This window comes from Triticum urartu, unplaced genomic scaffold, assembly GCF_003073215.2.
Source record: "Triticum urartu cultivar G1812 unplaced genomic scaffold, Tu2.1 TuUngrouped_contig_3428, whole genome shotgun sequence".
NCBI lineage: Eukaryota > Viridiplantae > Streptophyta > Magnoliopsida > Poales > Poaceae > Triticum > Triticum urartu.
The window spans coordinates 1-22,504 of NW_024113962.1; the positions used below are offsets into that span (position 1 = coordinate 1).

Consider the following 22,504-nt stretch of genomic DNA (forward strand, 5'->3'; position numbering starts at 1 on the left):
TTTTTTTTTGGGGGGGGGGGGGGGGGGGGTGATGTGTGTGTCTATGTTCAAATTTCACAACCCCGCGTCGTCCCAACAGAAAAGGAGAGCCGCATATGAATAGGCACACCCTTGTTTTGTTTTGGGGGTGGGGTGGGGGGGGGGGCACTGTTCCTATTTTGCAAGCCCCGCGTCATCCCAACAGAAAAGGAGAGCCGCACACGAGCATGCACGCACTTGCTTTGTTTAAGGAGGGGCGCGTGTGCAATGTTCACAACCTTGTGTCGTCCAATTTGAATAGGAGAGTCGAATCTGAGCGGGGCCTTCCTTGTTTCCTTAAGAGGGGTGTGTACTATGTTTCAATTTCACAACATTGTGTCGTCCAATTTCAAAAGGAGAGTCGAATCTGAAAGGGGCCTTACTTGTTTCCTTAAGAGGGGCGTGTGCTATGTTGAAATTTCACAACCTCGGGTCGCCCAATCGAAAAGGAGAGCTGAATCTGAGTTGTCCCTTGGCTATATCTTTTTTCGGTCGAGCACGTGTTGAATCCAAGCAATCCTATAATGACCTAAAGGGTAACAAGAAAGAAACACAAGGAGTATTCCTCCACCATCGATGAGTATGTTCAAATTTCGCAACCCCGCATCATACACTTGAAAAGGCGATCGAGCCGAACCTGAGTTGTCCCTTGGCTACAACTTTTCTAGGTCGGGCGAGGACAACAAGGAAAATTAGATCATGGGAGGACGCCGCCGCTTGGGTCTCGAAGGCCACTGCGTCACCGGCTTACACAGCTGGTGTCTTGCCAGCTGAGCGGAAGCGTAGACCACGGCGACCATCTTCCTCCGACCAAAAACCAACTCTGATCCGTGCTTCATAGAGGTGGAGGGAGGCTATTTGTCCCCTCTTGTTGAAGCATATCTCTCCAGGCTACCGGCAGTCCGATGAGCAGGCTGCCGGACATGGGGAAGACATGTTGTGGGAGTGGAGATCTGTCGCGGCCGGATGTAGACTAGTTTTACCGCAACATAGTATAGTTTAGTTAAAAATATGCCCAAAATATAAATGTTTTTGTTTGGTTTGAATGAAAATCATTCGGTTTGCATGTAATTCGTTCGGTCTATTTAAAGCCAATTTGAAATGTACTATGCGGCTAGCATTGGATGGCCGGCTCCAATATCCATGTCCGCAGACCGATCCCTAGATATGGTATCCGATTTGCGGGTCAGATGCTTAATAAACTTTTGCATGCATTCATCGTCTGTATTTGTGTGTCAACCAGTGAAATCGGAGATAATATCCCATAAGCTGTCGTTTCAAACAGAGCCAGCCGATTCTTACGCAAAATTAGGAGAAGAGCCCCGACGATCATGCATGAGCTGCTCGATCGAGAGACCAAATACTATTCGGTTGTACTAGTGATATGTTAGTTTGGTCGAGTAGTTACCGCGCCCGCACATATAGCGCGTACATGTTCGCGTGAAGACCAGAGAGATTAGACAGGGCCAGATATCCGAGTACTAGTAGCTAAATCCTTGCATGTCCGGTAGTACTAACGGCCCTGAGATCATGCACGCATGCATCCATGCAGGCGTCTCAAACAACACATCATAAACACCGTGAAAAATCCAAAACATAACTTAAAAAAAAGTTCCACATGCTTCGTATGCACATGATTCGTACCAAGTTCGTCGTTCTTCCTTTACTTTCGCCGAAGATAATCGTCGATCTTAACTGGACAATGGTTGGTCAAGAGGGACGAGGGTCGACATCTTTGCCTTGGCGCCCCACACATTTCCAAAGATGGCAGTGAATCAGTTCGTTCGATTCAAATTCATAGGCGGCTATATTGCTTACATAATGCACATGAAGAAAGGGCTATAAAACATGGCCTCCATAAATGCTCATGACATTGTTGTTCGCTATATATAGACCAATGGAACCAAGGAAGAAACACAAGTGCTTCTCAACCGTTGCGAAGCATGTTCAAACTTTCGCAACCCGCATCGTCCCACTCGAAAAGGTGAGCCCATTCGAGGTGGTCGCGTCCCCTTTTTCAAGGGGGAGTGGGGTGTGGGTGGCTATGTTCAAATTTCAACCCCGCGTCATCCCAACAGAAAAGGAGAGCCGCACATGAGCAGGCACGCCCTTGTTTTGTTTAGGGGGGCATATGCACTGTTCCAATTTCACAAACCCCGCGCCGTCCCAACAAAAAAGGAGAGCTGCAGTGCAGGCACATCCTTGTTTTGTGTATGGTGGGAGGGGTGCGCAATGTTCCAATTTCGCAACCCTGTGCCGTCCAATTTGAATAGGCCTTACTTGTTTCCTTAAGAGGGGCATGTGCTCTGTTCAATTTTTGCAACCCCGCGTCATGCAATCGAAAAAGAGAGCCAAATGTGAGTTGTCCCTTGGCTACAACTTTTTCCGGTCGGGTGCGTGCTAGATCCAGGCAATCCATTAATGACCTTAAGGGTAACAAGAAAGAAACACGAGGAGTACTCCTCCACCATCGGTGAGTATGTTCGAATTTCGCAACCCCGTGTTGTCGAATCGAAAAGGAGAGCCGAATGTGAGCTATCCCTTGGCTATAGGTTTTTTTCAGTAGGGCGCGTTCTGGATCCAGGAATCCATTAATTAATGAGCTAAAGGGTAACAAGAAAGAAACACGAGGAGTACTCCTCCACCATCAGTGAGTATGTTCGATTTTCGCAACCCCGTGTTGTCGAATCGAAAAGGAGAACCGAATGTGAGCAGTCGGTTTGCTACATGTTTTTTCGGCCGGGTGTGTGCTGGATCTAGGCAATCCATTAATTAATGACCTAAATGGTAATAAGAAAGAAACATGAGGAGCATTCACAATCGTCGGTGAGTATGTTTGAATTTCACAAACCCGCGTCGTCCAATCGAAAAGGAGAGCCGAATCCGAGTTGTCCCCTGGCACAACTTTTCTCGGTCGAGCGTGTGCTGGTCCAGGCAATCCGTTAATTAATGACCTAAATGGTAATAAGAAAGAAACATGAGGAGCATTCACAATCGTCGGTGAGTATGTTTGAATTTCACAAACCCGCGTCGTCCAATCGAAAAGGAGAGCCGAATCCGAGTTGTCCCCTGGCACATGTTTTTTCGGTCGAGCGTGTGCTGGTCCAGGCAATCCGTTAATTAATGACCTAAATGGTAATAAGAAAGAAACATGAGGAGCATTCACAATCGTCGGTGAGTATGTTTGAATTTCACAAACCCGCGTCGTCCAATCGAAAAGGAGAGCCGAATCCGAGTTGTCCCCTGGCACAACTTTTCTCGGTCGAGCGTGTGCTGGTCCAGGCAATCCGTTAATTAATGACCTAAATCGTAGCAAGAAAGAAACAGAGGAGCATTCCCCATAATCGACGAGTATGCTCGAATTTTGCAACCCCACGCCGATTCTTCTTGAGTTGTTGTTGCATCAAGTTGTTGGGATTTATTGCACCAATGTTTGGGGATGGGGGTGTCCAATCCCCAACAATAACAATGTGGTGTGTGAAGCAGACCCAAACCCAAAGCGGGCGTGCTATAAATACTCTCTTGGTCTTCCGGCCCACCCACCCATCCGCCCCGTCCGCGTGTAAGGAGAGAGGACATCTTCCCCCCATCTCCTCGGGCTTCCTTCCAAGTTCCAACAACCATCTCCCTCATCTCCCGCCCAAACCCTAGATAACCCCTCCCCCCGCCCCGCCCGAGAATGGCGGACGCGCCGCCGCCGGCGACCCCGGCGCCGCTCGATCGCGACGTCTGGCTCGCCTGCGCGACCCCGCTCTCCCGCGTCCCCGCCGTCGGCTCCCAGGTCTACTACTTCCCGCACGGCCACTCGGAGCAGTGCCCGGCGCCGCCCCGCGCGCCCGCGCACAACCTCTTCCCCTGCACCGTCGCCGCCGTCCGCCTCTTCGCCGACCCCAAGACCGACGAGCCCTTCGCCACCGTCGACCTCGTCCCCGGCCCGCACCGCGACCCCGCCCTCCACCTCCCCGACGCCGACGCCCACGCCGACGCGGCCACGGGGTTCCGCTACTACGCCAAGCAGCTCACGCAGAGCGACGCCAACAACGGCGGCGGCTTCTCGGTGCCCCGCTTCTGCGCCGAGCTCGTCTTCCCGCCGCTCGACTTCGAGGCCGACCCGCCCGTGCAGAGGCTGCGCATGACCGACCCGCTCGGCCGGGGCTGGGACTTCCGCCACATCTACCGCGGCACGCCGCGCCGCCACCTGCTCACCACGGGGTGGAGCAAGTTCGTTAACGCCAAGCTGCTCGTCGCGGGCGACGCCGTCGTCTTCATGCGCCGCGCCGACGGGGAGCTGCTCGCCGGGATCCGCCGCGCGCCCAGGTACCCCGCCGTCTCCCAGCAGGGCGCCGAGCACCGGCCCCGCAACGCGCGCGCGCGGGTCCCGCCCGAGGAGGTGGACGAGGCCGTGCGCCTCGCGGCCGAGGGCGCGCCCTTCACCGTCACCTACTACCCGCGCCAGGGCGCCGGGGAGTTCGTCGTGCCCAAGCAGGAGGTGGAGGACGCGCTCGTCGGCGCCTGGGCGCCCGGGGTGCAGGTGCGCATGAAGTTCCTCGACGCCGAGGAGCGCCGCTCCGAGTGGGTCAACGGCATCGTCAAGGCCGTCGACCCATCCATCTGGCGCATGCTCGAGGTACATCATGCTTCCATCCATGATTCATCTCTGCTGCGTTAATCCATCTCATCTTTGCGATAACTGTTGAAGGCGCAAGTCTGATTGATTGATCAATCGATCGAGTCCACTTCTGTTTGGTTCAGTATTGGCATGCTTGCTTCAATTGTTTTGCTCTGCCATTCAATACAAGTACAACATAGTGGAAAGTAATATTGGACATTCATAATTGCTGATAATCCACCTGATCCGATGTTGCTTTCATGTTGAATCCGCAAATCTGATTGATCGATTTGAGTCCATCTATGTTTGGTTCAGTAATGCCATTTTCAGTTAACTGTCGGTGTGAGTCCATCTCTGCATGTTTGGTTGATTGGTTCAGTATATATCGCCATGCATATGTGGTTCAAGTATTCTGCTAGGTTCTGAATGAGGGTTCACAGGCAATCGCCATGCAATGTGTATGAGGGAGGGACAAGCAATCTTGGACTAATAATTAATTACTATGTTTTAGCCACTTGCATTTTATCGCTGCATGCTGTAGACTTGCTGTCAACGATTGTTTAATAGTTCAGTCTTTTTTAATGTTGGTTTGGTAGTGGTTGCTCTGTCGGATGGATGGCTTCAGGTCACTTGTCTATTTGCAATAGCACTGACTCTGCTTCTGGTGGTATATACTTAAACAATCCGAGATGAACTTGATCAGCAGCCAATTTTGATTTGGAATCAGCAATGTTCTTTTGTCTTAAATGATGTTCTGCATGTTACTTTTTGCCTTTACTGAAGATACAAGAGAGTGCCAAGCAATCTTGGACATTCATACTCCCTCAGTAAAGAAATACAGTATAAGATTGCTACTAATCCACCTGATCCGATGTTGCGTACACCGTTGAATCTCCAAATCTGATCAAAATTGAGTCTGTCTCTGTATTCCATTGTTCAGTTAACTGTCGGAGCAGCTAGCGAGTGATCGATCAGAGTCCATCTCTGCACGTTTGATTCAGTATATATCGCCATGCATATTTGGTTCAAGTGTTTTGTTGGGTTCTGGATGAGGAGTGGCAAGCAATCTTGGACTAGTAATTGATAACTATATTTAGCCACTTATACAGGACTACAAGTAGAAGAGACTGGCAAGTGATCTTGGACATTCATAATTGCTGCTAATTCACCCTATCTGATGTTGCATCCATGGTTGAACAAGTGCTAATACTGAACCAAACATGTCGAACTTGTTGAGCACCCTCCCATCCTGATTGCTGCTAATTCACCTGATCTGATGTTTGATTCATCATTGAATCCGCAAATCTGATCGATTGAGTCGAGTCGGTCTCTGTTTGGTTCAGTACTGCCCAGTTTAGTTAACTGTTGGAGCAGCTAGCGAGTGATTGATCGAGTCCATCTCTGCAGGTTTGGTTTAGTATATATCGCCATGCATGTTTGTTTAAATTGTTTTGCTAGGTTCTGAATGAGGAGCGGCAAGCAATCTTTGACTAGTAATTGACAGGAACTATGTTTAGCCACTTGTACTTTATTGCGGCATGCGTAGAGTTGATGCTATCGTTCATTATTTAATAAGTTCAGTCTTTTTTAATGTGGGTTTGGTGGTGGCTGCTCTGTCGGATTCATGGCTTCCGACAGACAAAGATGAAACAAACAAAGATGAACTCGATCGACACCATCTCTGCATGTTTGTTTGATTGGTCCTGTATGAGTTATCTTCATGCATGTGTGGTTCAAGTGTTTTGCTAGGTTCTGAATGAGAGGGGCAAGCGATCTTGTGTTAATAATAAGTAACTATGTTTAGCCACATGTACTTTATTGCTGCATGCCTAGAGTCGATGCTGTTGCCGATTGTTTGATAGTTCAGCCTTTTTTAATGTGAGTTTGGTTGCGGTTGCTCTGTGGGATGGCATTAGATCCTTTGTCTGTTTCCAACAGGGCTGACTCTGTTCTGGTGGTATATACTGAAACAAACAGAGGTGAACTCGCTCAGCAGTCAATTTTGATTTGGAGCTAGCAATGTGCTTTTGGCTTGAATGATGTCTGCTTGCTACTTCTATACTGTTATAAATACAAGAAATCATGCCATGTAATGCCATCAGTAATTAGTACTTTATTGAGATCTTGAAAAATGTAGAGTCTACTGAAGTTAAATCTGTAAATCTGATCGATCGTAAGTCCATCTCTGTTTGGTTCAGTATTTTCATGTTCAGTTAACTGTCGGAGCAGCTAGCGAGTGATCGACGGAGAGTCCTCTCTCCATGTTTTGGCTGATTGGTTCAGTGTACATCACCATGCATGTGTGTGGTTCAAGTGTTTTGCTAGGTTCTGAACGAGGGAGTAGCAGGCAATCTTGGACTAGTAATTTATAACTATGCTTAGCCACTTGTACTTCATTGCTACATGCCGTAGAGTCGATGCTGTTGTCGATTGTTTGATAGTTCAGCCTTTTTTTAATGTGGTTTGGTGGCTGTTGCTCTGTCTGATTGCATTAGATCCCTTGTCTGTATCCAATAGGGCTGGCTCTGCATCTGATGGTATTTACTGAAACAGACAGAGATGAAGTCGGTCAGCAGTCAATTTTTATTTGGAATTCTGCTTGTTACTTCTTCCCTTTACTGTTATTAATAAAACAAGTCATGCCATGTAATGCCATCAGCAGCAAGTCCTTTATTCAGACCTTCAGAGTCATGAATGTCCAATACAGAGTTGTGTTATTTCATAGGGCTGACTGCACCTTTGTTACTGACATGTCAAGAGAAGTGTTCTATGTCGTTGTCCATTCCATCAATTCCTTGATTCTTCAGATAGTGCTCAAACCAGTTGATCTTACAATTTCAAGATTCTGTATATCATTACTGGCTCCAAAGATTCTTATCTGACTTGCTGCTTAATCTATCTACTTGCTTGCAGATAGACTGGGATGAATCTGTGGTAGGGTCACTAAGGAACAGGCATGTCAATGCTTGGCAAGTAGAACTTGTTGGGTACCCTCCCATCCTGAAGAAGCTCAAGATCTCCGAGATGACCCTTCCCCCTATGTGCTCCGGCGATGTCGGCATGGCTGACCCCCTGCTGGGGCCAGATTGCGAAAACATGGTGATGCTGCTGGGGTCACCGATGCCTGCTGGCATGCAGGGAGCCAGGCACATCGGCCTCACTGAGCTGCCCTCTTCATCTCCTACCGTGCTCACAACCAAGCTGTTCTTCCCACCTAGCTCCAGCGGCGGCTCCTCCGAGGTTGTGAACCCTGAAGCTGGATCTCCACCCAACAACTCGGTGAACATGCGCCCCTCTGAGGAAAGGAGGAGCATACAGCTGTTCGGCGCCACGATCACGTCGCCTGTGCAGAGCGCCACCAATGGCTCCTCTGAAGAAGTGAGCCAGGCCCCTGATGCTGCGGTCGATGGAACTGCTCATGAATATGCTTCTGCCACAAGTCTACTTGACTGCCAACTCACAATCGGTAAAGATGACGGCCACGACCGAAATGCTTCTAAGCAAGAAGCCTGAAGTGGCATGTACACAGTATACTGGAAGGTACTATCTCATTTGATTTTCCTGCTTTGTTTGCGACGATGGACATGCATAGATGGTTTTACATGACAACCATTCAGACCTAATTGTGAAAGGCGATGTAGTGATGATGATGCCTGTCGGGCCAAGTGTAGGTTGTCTTTTCCATTACCAGCCAATTGTCTGTCAGTTTCACTCCCATTCAGACAAACTGAAGAAAGAAATTATCTCTGAATCAGCAAATTAAACAGTAACTAAACTAGTACGTATATGTTGTTTTCTGATTTTTATTATGCCTACATTATGGTTTATCAACAGAAAATCTTTCCAGGTTCCATATCTGTTTGATTTTCCTCTGATACAGTCCGAATTCAATGATTTCTCCATTTTGAGAAAACCAGCAACGATTTCATTGCATTCTTTCGTGTTTCCTTACTTGATTCTCACCTGGTTGCATCAATCAACTAAGTTAAAAGCAACATCATGCTTTCAGCGAATCAGTCAATTTAAAAGCAAAAGCTCAGCCTAAGCAGACTGTATATGTCGTTTGCCACACTGGGCGTGTGTGAGAAACTTCTCGAGTGAAGTTCGGGTGTCCCTGAAGCCGCTGTTATTGACAGTGAACCATAGCACTTTTAATTTGCAAAACAATGAGCACAATGAACTTTGAAGCTCTTAATTATTGACAATACCGAGATGCCATCCTCCTATTTATTTAGTACTCCCTCCGTCCCAAAATAAGTGTCCTGAGCTCAAATTTGTACCTGAGCTGGTACAAAGTTGAGACACTTATTTTTGGACGGAGGAAGTAGTTTTTGTCAGTCCATACAACACTTTGACTAGTACAATTCATTCTGTACAATGTTGTGTACCTATAGGTGTCGTCGATGATTAAGAACCGAGTATGATTCATCTTGAGAGAAACACATAGTTTGTCCTTAGAGCCTTAGAGGCAACGGGCATTTTAGTTGAGTGGCAATGCCACAGGGCTCCTAAACCCATTTATGCCCACAGATGACAAAAAAGTTAGATTGTAAAATGTTCATCTTGTTGCTAGTGTCCATTTAGCAGTTTTTTCTTACTTTGTTTTCTACCAAGATGATTCAACCATTTGTTTCTTTTCCTGTAGCGAAGCCAAGCTGGACGACCGAGGCTGCTATTCTGCTACGCACATTGAGTTCCTGGACCTGACTTGAAGCAAGGATACCTACGGCTGCAAGCCAAGCCAACAAAAGTCTGTAGACAGGTGCGGCTGCACGCCGATGTTCGCCGCATTGCTATAGGCTGCCATGTTATTCTTTTTTCTTTTCGCTTTCTGTAAAATCTTTCCTGGACGCCTCTTCCACGTCGTCTTGACTGCGGAGGCCGAGCGCTCCTTGCATCACCCTGATGCTTCGGAAAAGCACTCTGCTCCTTAGCATTCCGGTACGTCTGGCCCATCTTGTTGTGAGCTGGACTCTGTTTTTCGGCGTTTCGGTTGTGATGGTGGTTCCTTGTTTCTTGGAGATGAACTTGTCTTATCCTCTGTTTTTGACCGGTGGAACTCCGTGAAGTGGACACTCGTCTTCATCATTGCGCTGCAGCTGCTGCTGCTGGTGGTGCTTTGTTTGAGATCTTTGCCATCTATCCACGAATCTGTTGGCTACTTTGCTCAAAAGCCAGTCAGTCAAAACCTCCTCTTTTCTCCTTGAAAGAGGAGATATGTCTCTGACCCTGCTAAAGCTTTGCTGGGGCCGCCAAAGAGAGGAAAAGGCAGCTTTGCTCCAAAGAAGAAAAAAAAGCAGCCTATGTAGTAATACAGACAACTAGACGACATGTAGTGGTAGAGAGAGCATGCGTGCGTGCACATACCATAATACCATACCAAACCCATCATCGACTGGTACCTATTCTACAATCTGTCATTCCGTCCTTGTCTCAAGAGGACTGCTCGTCACTTCAGTCGCAGCAGCAGCTGAAAGGTGATCCTCAGCTGCCTGCCAACGTCTCTTCAACTAACAAACATTCCCAAATCTTCTTCTACTCATACAGTACAGGACAATGCTCCCTCTGTCACAAGATGTTTTGGATAATATACATACAGACTGAAATGAGAACGTCTTTATATACATCTGATTCAGAAAAATATTTAGGCATCTTATATTTGTGAATGGAGGGAGTACATGACAACAAACAAGACACACACACACAAGGAGCTAAAATGGCATTTGGAGATGCAAACCAAAATTACCAGTGTCATTTGCTGAAAATTGACACTACACAGGCAATCCAGACTTCAAAGTTCAGAGTAATATCATGCCACTTCTTGACAGAAAGAAAATACAGGCATTTCTATGTACACAACACGCCAATTTTTTCTATCTGTTTTTATCTGTCAAAACTAATGAGCAAAATCCTGGGGACAAACAAACACCTCTCATGCAGGAAGGAAAGAAACGAGATCTGCAGAATGCGATCCTTTCCTTCTTTTGCTGTGTAGTATATTATATATCTATATCTGATTATGATTACTATATATATTTATATATATATATATATCTGGATGGAAATGGAGATATGGATGGATCTGTGGCTGGCTGTATGCGCCACGTGCGTGCGTACGTGCATACTCGATCCACCGATCACGTGTGGACGCGTAGCTGCCCGTGGCCCGCTCACGACCACGCCCTCTCGCCGTGCGCGGCGCGCCGCCGCGTCAGGCTCCGGATCCAGCTCCGGCCGCCGCCGCCCCGCGCCTTCGACCGCTGGTCCGCCGCCGCCGAGGACGACGGCTGCTTGCCCGACGCCCGCTTCCACCGCGCCAGCTGCAGCAGCCGCCCCACCACCTGCTTCCGCCACCGCGTCACGCCACCCCGCCGGCTCGCCTGCTCCACCACCAGGGTCTTCGTCGTCGTCGCCGTCGTCGCCGTCGTCGCCTCGCGCACCGGCTTTAGGGACGTCTGCTGGCTGTCCACCCATGTCGCCTTGCCGTTGTCCTCGAACTTGATCGATATGAAGGAATCTGCACACCGGCCGACCCGTGACCGTGAGCCAGAGAGCAACCAATTATTGCATCCGTACGCCGTACGAGCGGCAACTTACCGTCGAGGCTCGCGACGGAGGCGGTGTCGTCATCGTCGTCGGGGTTCCTGTCCTTGTCCTCGCCACGGCCACCGCCGTCGTGGTCGTCGTCGGGGTGGTGGTGGTGGTGGTGGTGGCGGGAGGAGTCGAGGCGCTGGAGGAAGGAGCCGAGCGCGAACACCTTGGGGAGCGAGCTGGAGATGCTGCCCGTCCTGCGCCGGAGCGCCCGGCAGTAGGGCCGCGCCGACAGGTAGCTGGCGCCGTCGGCCGGCGGGCGCGCGCGGCCTGTGCCGCCGCCCTGCTTGGCCGCGAGGAGGAGGAGCAGGCGCTCCCGGAGGCAGTGCGCGCACACGCCGACCAGCAGCTCCCTCGGGTGGAAGTAGCAGAGCAGCGTGCCGTCGGCTCCCCCGTGCTGCTCCCCTCCGCCCCCTCCTCCATGGCCATGGTCACCACGGCCATGGCCGCCGGCGCCGAACACGTTGCTCATGGCGCGCTGCGCTCTTGGGAGAAGCTGCTACGTACGTAGGGCTAGTGGACAGGAGGTGGCGTTGGCATGCAGAGCACGCTAGCTAGCTAGTGGCTTGAGTAAAGAATGCTTGGATATATGCATGCGGAGGAGAAGAGAAGATATGGAGGAGGTGGATTCATTGGAGGAAGCTTCACTGGCTTTTGCGTTTCTTTTATGATTCAGAGAGGAGGAAGAAGAGGAAGAGGAAGAGGCTAGGCTACTACTGTAGGAGCAACTGTTTGGGCAGCTTGTTGTAATCTGCTTTGATGAAATGGACCATGCATGGGGAGTAGTGGACCGGCCTTCCGGCGCCGAGTGACACTCAGGCATCAGGCATGGATGGATGGATGGATCCGGCACCGGCAGCTACCAGAAAAAACACCTAACAACACATGCATGCACCACCCAACTTAATTGTGTGTGTGTTTTCAAGAAAAAAATATTCGTTTCAAAATGCACAATTATTCTGAATGTGTGTTAAGTTTCAGAAAAATCTGTCATATATGCAAGCTACGTGGCCAAATTCCTAACTAAAACGGCTTGTATTATTTATGAGATGGCACACCACAATTAGACAATGCTAAACAACTGATGACTGATTAGGCACGCAGATGTCAGGCCCCAATTAGGCACGCACGCACATTAACTGTTCGCTTAGCTTAGAGCAACTCCAACGGCCGACCCAAACGGACGGCGATTTCATCCGCTTTTTGTCCATTTGGGTCGGCCGCCCGCCCGGCGTCCGCTCTGTTTTTCATATGGGTCGGCACCGCGCCCAACGCCCCGACTCATATGTGCAGGCGTGGCCGGCTGGCCGCACAATTTTGCATTGCATTCAACATGTTGTGAAATGAAAATTTAACAAACAAAATAGTCCGCCCAAATAAATAGTATAGTTTACAGGCCAAATAAAAATAAAAATGTTTCACATAGTTTTGCAAACAAATAAAAAAAGATACATCTATTGGTTGCCAACATGAGTCCACATATGCTTAACCAAATCATTTTGCAGTTGCACGTGAGTTTCCCAATCACGCATGTCTTCATGAAACTGAGTGAACTGCTCAAATGTTGCAAAACACCAACGGCACGCTCGACATCCTAGGTTGGGTATTGTCTTTACAATAGTGGCCCACTGAGGATAGATACCGTCACCCAAATAGTACCCTTTGTCGTAGTTGTGGCCGTTGACAGTAAAGTTCACCGGTGGGCTGTTGCCTTCGGCAAGCCTAGCAAACACCGGCAAGCGCTGAAGCACGTTGATATCATTGTGTGATCCAGCCATGCCAAAGAAAGAGTGCCAGATCCAGAGATCTTGAGACGCCATGGCCTCTAGTATGACAGTGCAAGCCCTGACATATCCCTTATACTGCCCTTGCCAAGTAGAAGGGCAGTTCTTCCACTCCCAGTGCATGCAGTCTATGCTGCCAAGCATCCCCAGGAAGCCCCTGCTAGCATTCATCGCCAACAAACGGGTTGTATCTTCAACTGTCGGCTCTCTCAAGTACTTAGGGCCAAACACAGCAATCACAGCCTTGCAGAACTTATACAGGGACTCTAGGCATGTAGACTCGCTCATACGGACGTACTCGTCAATGAGATCACCGGGCACTCCGTATGCAAGCATTCGGATGGCGGCAGTGCATTTCTGATAAGAGGAGAAACCAATCTTGCCGACGACATCCTCTTTGCACTCGAAGTAGTCATAATAGCCGACCACTTCCTCTCTAATACGGTTGAAAACATGCCTACTCATATGGAACCGGCGGCGGAATTTGTGATGTTTGAACAACGGGTTTGTTGTATTAAAGTAGTCCTTCCAGAGAAGAAAATGCCCGCTCTCCCGGTTACGATTCAACGCCGGAAAATGGCCCGGAATGGAGCCACGGAACAACGACCGCTGGTTGTTGAGGTGGTGATGGACCAACACGGCAGCCAATATCTCCTCCTAGTCGTCGGACGACGAATCGTCGGAGTCGCAAAGGAAACTGCGGAAAAAGAACTTGTCGGCGGAGTCCATTTTCGTACCTTGGCAAACTGTCGAACAGCTTGCGGGCGTCGAAGAAGGAGACGGCCGGCGAGGGGAGACGCGGCGCCCACAGACTAGCTAGCTGCCCGGCCGGCGTCCGACGAGTGTGACGGCGTCCGACGAGCGTGCCGGTCGTATGTGGCGGGGGCGGCGAGGCGTCTTCTTGGTCGCGAGCGGCTGGGCGATGGGGGAAGCGGCGGCGGGAACCAGCTTGCTCCCCGGCGGCAAAACGGCGGCGGCGGGCGACTGGGGCAGGGGCGGCGTTGCTGGGCGGATGTGGAGGCGGCGGCAGCTGGAAGAGTCGCCGGCAAAATGGGCGGCGGCGTCGGTGACGGAGCAGGCGGGGGCGAGGGTTGCTTGTTGGCCGGGGGGAGGGGAGGCCAATGTGCCACAGACGAGCGGGCGGGACAGGAGTAGGCGAGCGCGCGCGCGTCCGTCGCGTGTCCGCGCCGACGCAAATCAGATTTAAAAATGGGCCGGGAATAGGTCGCCTGCGGACGAAAAACGTACGCGCGTCTGTTTGGGTCGGCGCATTGGGCCGCCTTTTCTGTCCGCGCCGACCCAAACGGACGGCCGCGGACGAAATGGGTCGCCTCGTTGAAGTTGCTCTAAGTAAAGTATAATATCTTTTGACGACATGTGTAACAATTTGAGTAACAATTTGACTAATAATGCTACTAGTAATTCACAGGAAATGTGTACGGGGGAGGGGTGGATCTGTCCATGGATGGAGGGAAGTGGTCGAGTTGGGGTTACGGTGGTCCAAGTTTGATGGAGAAGAAAGAAAAGGACCACCGAGCTATCCATCTTGCATCGTCACATCATGCACCGTACTAGCGCTAACCCATTGTTAAGGAATTGCCTACTCCTAGTCCTATTAGATTTAGACTTGGTACTTTCCCACCCCACCAAAAAAAAAAAGATTTAGACTTGGTGCATGATTGTGCAATCGATTTTGGTAGCTAGGAGTAGGATTCGCCAACGAGCTGTACTGTCATTGTGTACAGTATGTGGAATGATTGATGTTTGCATTGTAAATTAACTAATTAATTAATGGCGGTCAAGGCAAGGGATGGATGGCCCACACGTGTATGTGTGTATCAATGACGGGAAGGCGCTCAAATTAACTTAGCTAGTAACATAGCGCATTTTGAGAAAATTCTGTTTATGTGGCAAGTAATTAATAAGAGATGGTAACATAATATGTTACTGTAACATAGCGCTTTCCAAGACAAGATGAGTCTACAAACTAATAAATGAAGTCATTTATGATATTACTATTATGTTACTTTGCATTATGAAGATACTCCCCATTATATGTGACCAGCATTAATTAGGCGTCGCTGACGCGCACGCGTCAGGCGTAGAATAGATTATTATGAGATCGTGTTCAATGTGTGTGCATGTCTGCCTGCTTAGAGCATCTACTAACCCATTCCTAATCGCATAACTTGTACAACCAGTAGTACTGTACTTACTTAGTTTTGATTTAATTAAGACAGAACGTACAACCCGATTTAGTGTTCAGTAACAAGCCATTGGTTTTCTTTGAACATGCACATGTTGTCAGGATTATTGGGCTGTAGCCCATTTGTTACATCCAATAATTTCGAGTGAAATCCCCGTATGGCCCGTTCATGCATGACAAGAGAAATAAATAAACTATTTTGCGCTAGGGAAGAACAAAACCAAATACTCCTCCATCACAGTTTAGAAAACACAGTTAAATTTGCGTATGTTTCCATAATAGACAAGGTTTAGGGCGTATTGCATTTATTTTTAGTAGCTAATTAGTACTCCGATATACTATTTCTATATGCATGCGTAGTGTGAATGCTATATTTTAGCCCATCTCACAACCAATAGATAACCACCTGGATCCCAGAGAATTTCCAAACACGTCTTCTAAACCGTGACGAAGGGAGTACTACAGTTGTGACCCCTTCCTTCATCTCCCCATTAATGTTTCACTTTCGTTTTTCCATTAATGTTTTGGTTTCGTTTACGTTCATTTCATGCATGGAAAACGGAATCGAATGGGTGTGAATGTTTCCATTCATCTTCCAATTGATGTCATTGATGTTTCAGTTTTGCCAAGACATTGGTGATTCGGTTTCGCTTCCACTTTCTGGAGTCTATAAGAAAGGTCGCTCCTCTTCTCTAGATATAAGCCACTTGGTCTCTCCCAAAGCGACTGCCTTCTTGTCACAAGCGTTGTGTTGTTTGTAGTTTTTCCATCTTGATTCTGGGCGTGCACTGCGACGTGAGACAACAAGCCTTCAAAACCCCGCTTTTTTTGATCCGGTATGTGAGGAGCGTGATCATATTTTTGGGTTGTATCCTTGCGTGACTACTAGATCTTTGTTCATCATGGCTGCGAACAAAGACATCCTCGGCGACGAGTTCACGAGGACAACTACTTCTCCGACGTTGATGACCTCCTTGGTGACATGGCAAAGACGCACCTGCATCTTTTTCTGCCGCACAACGCTTGTTCTTCTCCCTTATGACAGGGTTTGTGTATGGTCTACTATCAGTATCAATACAAGTTTTAGAGTGGTTGGGCTTTTTTAGAACCGTTCGTTGATGTCGATCTAACGGCAGACAAATACGAAGTACTGGGTAGTACTCCGATGAAAGTACGCGAAAGTACTAAAACGAGTGGGACCGGTACTCGTGACAAGGCGGGGACGCGTTTTAATCTAGGGGCAGTTTAGTCCTAGGAAAATTTGCACGCGCCGCCCCTCTCGTCGAATGCATAACCGCCGCCATTGTGCTACACATTCCACAATTACTCATCGGCGGCCATCTCCTCCCTCTCCTCCATGTCCACCGCAGTCATCTCCCCCTTCTTGCCGCTGCAACTTCGCTCCACTTAGGCAACCCCCCACCCTCACCCCCTCTTCGAGGCAGGTCGAGCTCTCCCTCTCCTCCATGTCCACCGCAGTCATCTCCTCCTTCTTGCCGCTGCAACTTCGCTCCACTCAGGCAACCCCCCACCCTCACCCCCTCTTCGACGGCAGATCGAGCTCTCCCTCTCCTCCATGTCCACCGCAGTCATCTCCTCCTTCTTGCTGCTGCAACTTCGCTCCACTCAGGCAACCCCCCCCCACCCTCACCCCCTCTTCGACGGCAGATCGAGCTGATGGCCGGCGGCGAGAACACCGACTTCGTGCAGATCGCCGGCGGCGACCAGGTCAAGTTGGCCAGGTTGAGGGTGATCCGTTCTTGGTTTGACAACACAAGGCAGATGAGCTGGACGGCAATGGCCACTCTCAAGAATTTGACGAAGAAGGAGAGGGCAAAGCTTTCCCCCAGCCCGCACAACCGATTCAGAAGATCAAGATCCTCCTCTGGGCGATGGAGCAGGCCAATTCGTCCAGCGAGTGGACCAGGCGGAGGTGGTGGGCGTTCAGATCCAGGGTAGAGCATCCACTCGTCTGAACGGCGGCGGTAGCTATGTTTAGAGTAAGCTTCCCCACTCCTCATCTTTCTACTGCTCGTGCTTACATCGTGGTGATACTGATCATAATATTTCAGAGAGGGAATGCTAGATGGCATTTTAATCTCAATGAATTGCATGAACATTTGAGTACATGGATTTGGAGGATGGATTATGATGTATGTGAACCCTAGGCATCATATGAACCCTAGGAAAAATTAGTAATGTTGTAGTGGTAGACACTGAAATATTTCGGTACACACCGGTAGGCACTGAAATATTTCGGAACTGCCCTAGGCAAAATTTGTAATGTTGTAGTGGTGGACACTGAAATTTTTCGGTACACACCGGTAGGCATTGAAATATTTCGGTACTGCCCTAGGCAAAATTTGTAATGTTGTAGTGGTAGACACTGAAATATTTTGGTACACACCGGTAGGCATTGAAATATTTCGTTACTACAATTTCAGTACACACCGATGCACACTAAATTATTTCACTACTGCAGTTTCAGTACACACCGGTACACACTGAAATATTTCAGTACTGCAAATTCTATACAAAGTTGGCATTTTGTCATTTATGTGTGAATTAATCAATGCATCATATGGCCTAACTTTGTACATGAGTTTGGGTCAATTTCATGTCTATTTATTGTTAAAATTATTGTCATGCCATGAAACACAAGACAAGTCACTGACCCAAGCTTGCAAAGATGCCATATCAATGTTGCTGATATGACATATGCATGTTTTCACCTAGTCTTGTGTCTGAATTAAAACTGAGCATTTTTTCTTGATGGTATCCATGGATCTAGAACTCCTATGAATTTGCTTATGTTGGATGTTTTCTTCTCCATCATTTGTACTAGCATTCCGTGCGATTAGATGCCATGACAAGACCCTTGGCATATTTATTTTCTTGCCTCCAACATCACATGTGTGTTTTGCAGGAAAAAACCTGGAGTTCACCAGGCTGGCTGAAGTTGTGAGGCTGGGAGGCTGATGGTGCTGCTACTGGCTGATCCTTCTTCTTTCAGTTTTTGTTCGTCATTTCTCCAGCCATTGGACCAGGGCTACTTCCCTATGTGCTGTTAATGTATTAAGTAGTTCCTTCGAATTTGTAGTATTAGTTAGTTTGAATGTGGAAGTACCTTAATTTTTAGGAACGAAATGTTGCTATGTATGACCAAGGGTTTCATACCTTAATCTTTGGATAATTAATTATGTGAACTGTTGGATGTGGCGCATAACGAAACGCCTCTACCATTGATACTAGTTCAACATGTCGGTCCAATTAGAGACCAGCCACTACCATATAGAACAGTTAGCATTTTATACTACAACCTGGCACGTACAAAACATCACACAGTGGAAGCACATCCCTAAGCACCTTGCATTGTACAAGGTCTTAGAGACAAGCCTCCACCATATATAACAGTTACCATGTCACACTACAGCCTATAAAACATCACACAGTGGAATAATCATAGCTAGTAGAGCATTAGGTACCAGTTAATATGAGTAGATATAGGTACGGTAATACACGACAAGTACTCGCAAACAAGAGCTAACATAACAAGTTCATTTCAGATTGATACATGGCCCACCGCAGTTCTAAATGAGGTGGATGGTGATCATCATCCTCAAGTCATGGCGACGGGTGTTCGCAACAGTGAGTAGGATGGCCTGTCCTACCCGAAGATTCTTGGCATGAAGGAACTTCTTCCACCCTGCCCTGCTCAAGACAGTGCGACCGTCCGTGTCCACTGCATAGGCACAACTGGTGATGGAGCCCGTTCTGGTAAGGCGTAGTCCAGCAGCCATGCCTTCTTCGTCCGGGTCGATGCCACAGCTATCAAGTAACCTCTTAGGTAATTTCTGAAAACAGTTGACATGATCATATACATTAGTGGAAATAGCAAAACAGTTGACATGATATATGATCATGTCACGTGCAATTATCAACAAAGCATACACTTCAAGACACATATATCATTGGATTCAACACTGAGCATATATATCATCACATCAGTACACTATACGCCAAACATCAAATTACTACAGTAATTAGGCATATCATTAGATTACTGCGTACACTAAGCATATCATCGCATATTACTACACTACATGCATGTCATAAAATTCTTCACTAAATGAATTCTAAACTAGGCCTCTCATCACAGTACTACAACATGCATATCATATGAACTACTACACTAACTAAGCATGTATATCATGTAATTACCACACTAAGTAACATACCATGATATGCCGTTTAACATTCGTCCTTGTGAGGCGGGTCACGAATGGCTTCCCTAGGTAGTCTTCACGTAGCGGAAGCATGTCCCAGAGGTTGCCGATTTCCTCGTCGCCCAGTCTGAGTCCTTGGGCATACAGGTATTCAACAAGTGGGTTCTCATCATCATTAGAATCATCATCATCTGACTCAGCACCATATTCCTCCTCATGAACTTCATCCTCACTATCCGGAATCAAATTTAGATAGATAATAGAAATCCTGGGCCTATCTTTTCTGAAGGAGAAGCTGATCAATTCACCCCCACTAAGACGGTTGCGGGCGATGAAACGATCCCAATCATCTCCTCCTATCTGGGTTATCTTTCGCCTCTTCTCGACCTGCATAGTGTATGGGCCCCCAAGAGCATCGAAGGTCACGGTGTCTGCGACGAGCTCATTGAATGCCAATCTCACATTGCATGGTACGATCTATGTAAGATAAAAACAAATAACACACACAATACATTAGTGGAAATAGCAAAAAAACAAAAAGAATGTACTGTCAGAAGGTTCATATAAATTGTTACCGCTGCAAAAACAAAAGAAGGCTGGAAGTAGATGCCGAACAGCGTGGCAGTAGAAAGGCTGGTCCGGCACCGTGAGTTGCAGCGTCCACATTGTGCTTCCTCCATTCTACACAGAACGTGTTGAACTCTAAGTTGAATTGTACATAGTACAATACAAAGATCATACATATAATAAATCATAGTGATAACCTATACTGGCAATGGCCAATCAATCTATTTTCTATCATCTATGTAATAAAGCAATGCCAATGACAATGGCAATGCCCGTCTCATCTAAAACTGGGAATAGTTCGGCATCCAAACTAAAACTAGTCCAATCCACAGCACACATCAAAACCAAACCAATCCAGATATTTTCATTTAGAATCTAGACCAAACCGAACTATACATGCTCGTCATCCAACCCAGACCAAACCGTTTTCAACTTTTGGATTGAATCCAAAGGTTCAAATCGTGGACAAATCCATACGCGAGGGCACGTCATGAATCTAGATCAGACATGGCGTCAAAGCTCGAGAGAGGCGACGAGCTCCGGGCAGCAACAACGGCTCTTGGATTTGAAGCAGTAGTAGGTGGTAGTGGTGGCTCAAACTAATTGATTGATTTGGTCTCAAACCATAGAAACCAAATCAAGATCTAATCCAAAAACTAAGTTTCAGTCCAAACCAATCGGCTCAAATCCGCCTCCGTAGGGAGACGCAGTTTGGGAAGGGAAGAAGAGGGGAGATCTCACGTACTTGCCGGAGTTGGCGGCGGCCGCGCACCGGCAGCGAAGAGAGGGGTCGTCGAGAGATGGCGGCGACGGCGGCGGCGCTGGTCGAGAAGGGGAGAAAGAAAAATGTGGAGTGGTCGAGACGGGGAGAAAGAAAAATGTGGTACATGTGGTGGCTCGGTTGTGTGGATGACAAGGGGACCCACTTGTGAGACCGATAGCAATTGATGGCAAACCACAGGAGGTGCAGGACCGCGTGCACGACCGCCACGTCCCCATGTGGAATGGGGACGGCCGGGTGGGTGTGTCAAGTCAAATCGGCACCCGCGGCTTCTCGGTAACTCCAAGAGGCAGGAGAAGGGCATTTCTTCCCCAAAACCCTCGTCCTCTCCCCACCCTCTCTTCCTTCGTCACCACCTCACCACCCTCCTCCCTTCCTACGCCTCCCTCCTCCTGTCTTCGACCGACGATGAAGCGCGGGCGTGAAGATGCGGCGGACGAGCCGGAGGCAACCATCGGAGCACAGCAGTCTGCTGCCGTGGCTGTAGCCGTGGGTGCAGCGGCTGAGTCCGCCGTAGTGGCGGAAGCTGGCGGTGCAGCGACCGTTGTGCCTGCTCCCGCTGCCATCGCAGCCGTCGAGGCACCCGTCGGCGAGCACAAGGTCGGGGAATATCTGGAGGAGGAGGAGATGAGAAGGCGTAAGCAGAAGGTGCATGACGAAATCGAAGAGCTCATGGAGGAGAACGCCATAAAGGAGTTCGACCAAGATAGCAGGAAGAGCAGCGACTTCGACGAGGATGCCATCGACGAGCTATCTGAGGTAGTACTCTATTTTTTGCTCTGTTTTTTTCATGACATTGGGGTTTTTCTTGTAAACTAGATGAGCATCAATTTCACTTGGGCGTGCTAGTTCTACGTATGTAGGATTGTAGGGATCTAGCATAGATCTTCATGTTGGATGTGGATTTTTAAATCTGATTCACATTCTGATTCCAGCAGATACTCTGGTTTTTTTTCATGGCATTGGGGTTTGTCTTGTTAACTAGATGAGCATAAGTTTGACAAGAGATACATTAATGAAAGAAGTGGGGTAATGAACCCAAATACAAGAAAATGTTCATGGCAGGGATACATTAATGAAAAGTGGGTTAAACAATGGATATATGGCAGGATTCTCCATTGGCTTCCCAAGGACAGTGACAAAATGCTGCAGTTCCTGATTCATTTTAGTTTATGTAGATGAATTAATTTGCACACATGTTCATATATGATTAGTTTGCACACATGTTCATAGATGATCCATTTGCAAATTCTATACAGCTTTCCATTTTGTAAAGGAAGTGATCGCTCCCTTAATAATTATGGGCTGACAGTACATATCCACTGGATACCAAAAAATCAAAACATTTCATCTAGCCAAATTTCCACAGTATGTTATCTAGATGATCACAGCCACATCTCTCATCAATATGAGCAGTGAGACACCCCATAGCTCCTTTACCAATTTCCTTCTGAAACTTATCAGGGTCTAACAATGTTGGAGAAGCAGTATTGCCGCTGTCAGATAGAATAATGGTTTCTTCATTCCAGTAGATAGAACAAACCCCCCTTGTGTGAAGCATGGAGGAGTATATAATCCAAGAAGAATTACACCTGTAACAAGTATCAAATATCATTAAACCAAGCCACTTCATGAAGTCTTTCATGTGTTAATTATGTACTACTTGTGCACTAATCTATAAATGCAACTATTCCACCGTCCATATTTATGCATGTTAGTTTC

General features: G+C 48.0%; 2 protein-coding genes across 2 annotated transcripts; one reads left to right on the forward strand and one right to left on the reverse strand.

The window, feature by feature from the left end:
* Window positions 1-3,575: 3,575 nt before the first annotated feature.
* On the forward strand, window positions 3,576-9,695 carry LOC125527276 (auxin response factor 13-like). The gene is made up of 3 exons (XM_048691810.1): window positions 3,576-4,645; window positions 7,541-8,167; window positions 9,273-9,695. Exons 1-2 carry the CDS (start codon window positions 3,698-3,700, stop codon window positions 8,138-8,140), a joined length of 1,548 nt encoding a protein of 515 aa, XP_048547767.1. The 5' UTR covers window positions 3,576-3,697; the 3' UTR covers window positions 8,141-8,167; window positions 9,273-9,695.
* Window positions 9,696-10,258: 563 nt separating this feature from the next.
* On the reverse strand, window positions 10,259-12,007 carry LOC125527277. The gene is made up of 2 exons (XM_048691811.1): window positions 11,225-12,007; window positions 10,259-11,144 (listed from the first exon to the last, which is right to left on the reverse strand). Exons 1-2 carry the CDS (start codon window positions 11,688-11,690, stop codon window positions 10,798-10,800), a joined length of 813 nt encoding a protein of 270 aa, XP_048547768.1. The 5' UTR covers window positions 11,691-12,007; the 3' UTR covers window positions 10,259-10,797.
* Window positions 12,008-22,504: the final 10,497 nt, after the last annotated feature.

What these genes read in the sequence shown, in the direction of transcription:
- LOC125527276 (XM_048691810.1), top strand. Translation starts at nt 3,698, where the DNA reads ATGGCGGACGCGCCGCCGCCGGCGACCCCGGCGCCGCTCGATCGCGAC. An exon ending in CCATCTGGCGCATGCTCGAG is followed by an intron (nt 4,646 to 7,540) that starts GTACATCATGCT and finishes ACTTGCTTGCAG; the next exon opens with ATAGACTGGGATGAATCTGT.
- LOC125527277 (XM_048691811.1), bottom strand. Translation starts at nt 11,690, where the DNA reads ATGAGCAACGTGTTCGGCGCCGGCGGCCATGGCCGTGGTGACCATGGC. An exon ending in CTCCGTCGCGAGCCTCGACG is followed by an intron (nt 11,145 to 11,224) that starts GTAAGTTGCCGC and finishes GCCGGTGTGCAG; the next exon opens with ATTCCTTCATATCGATCAAG.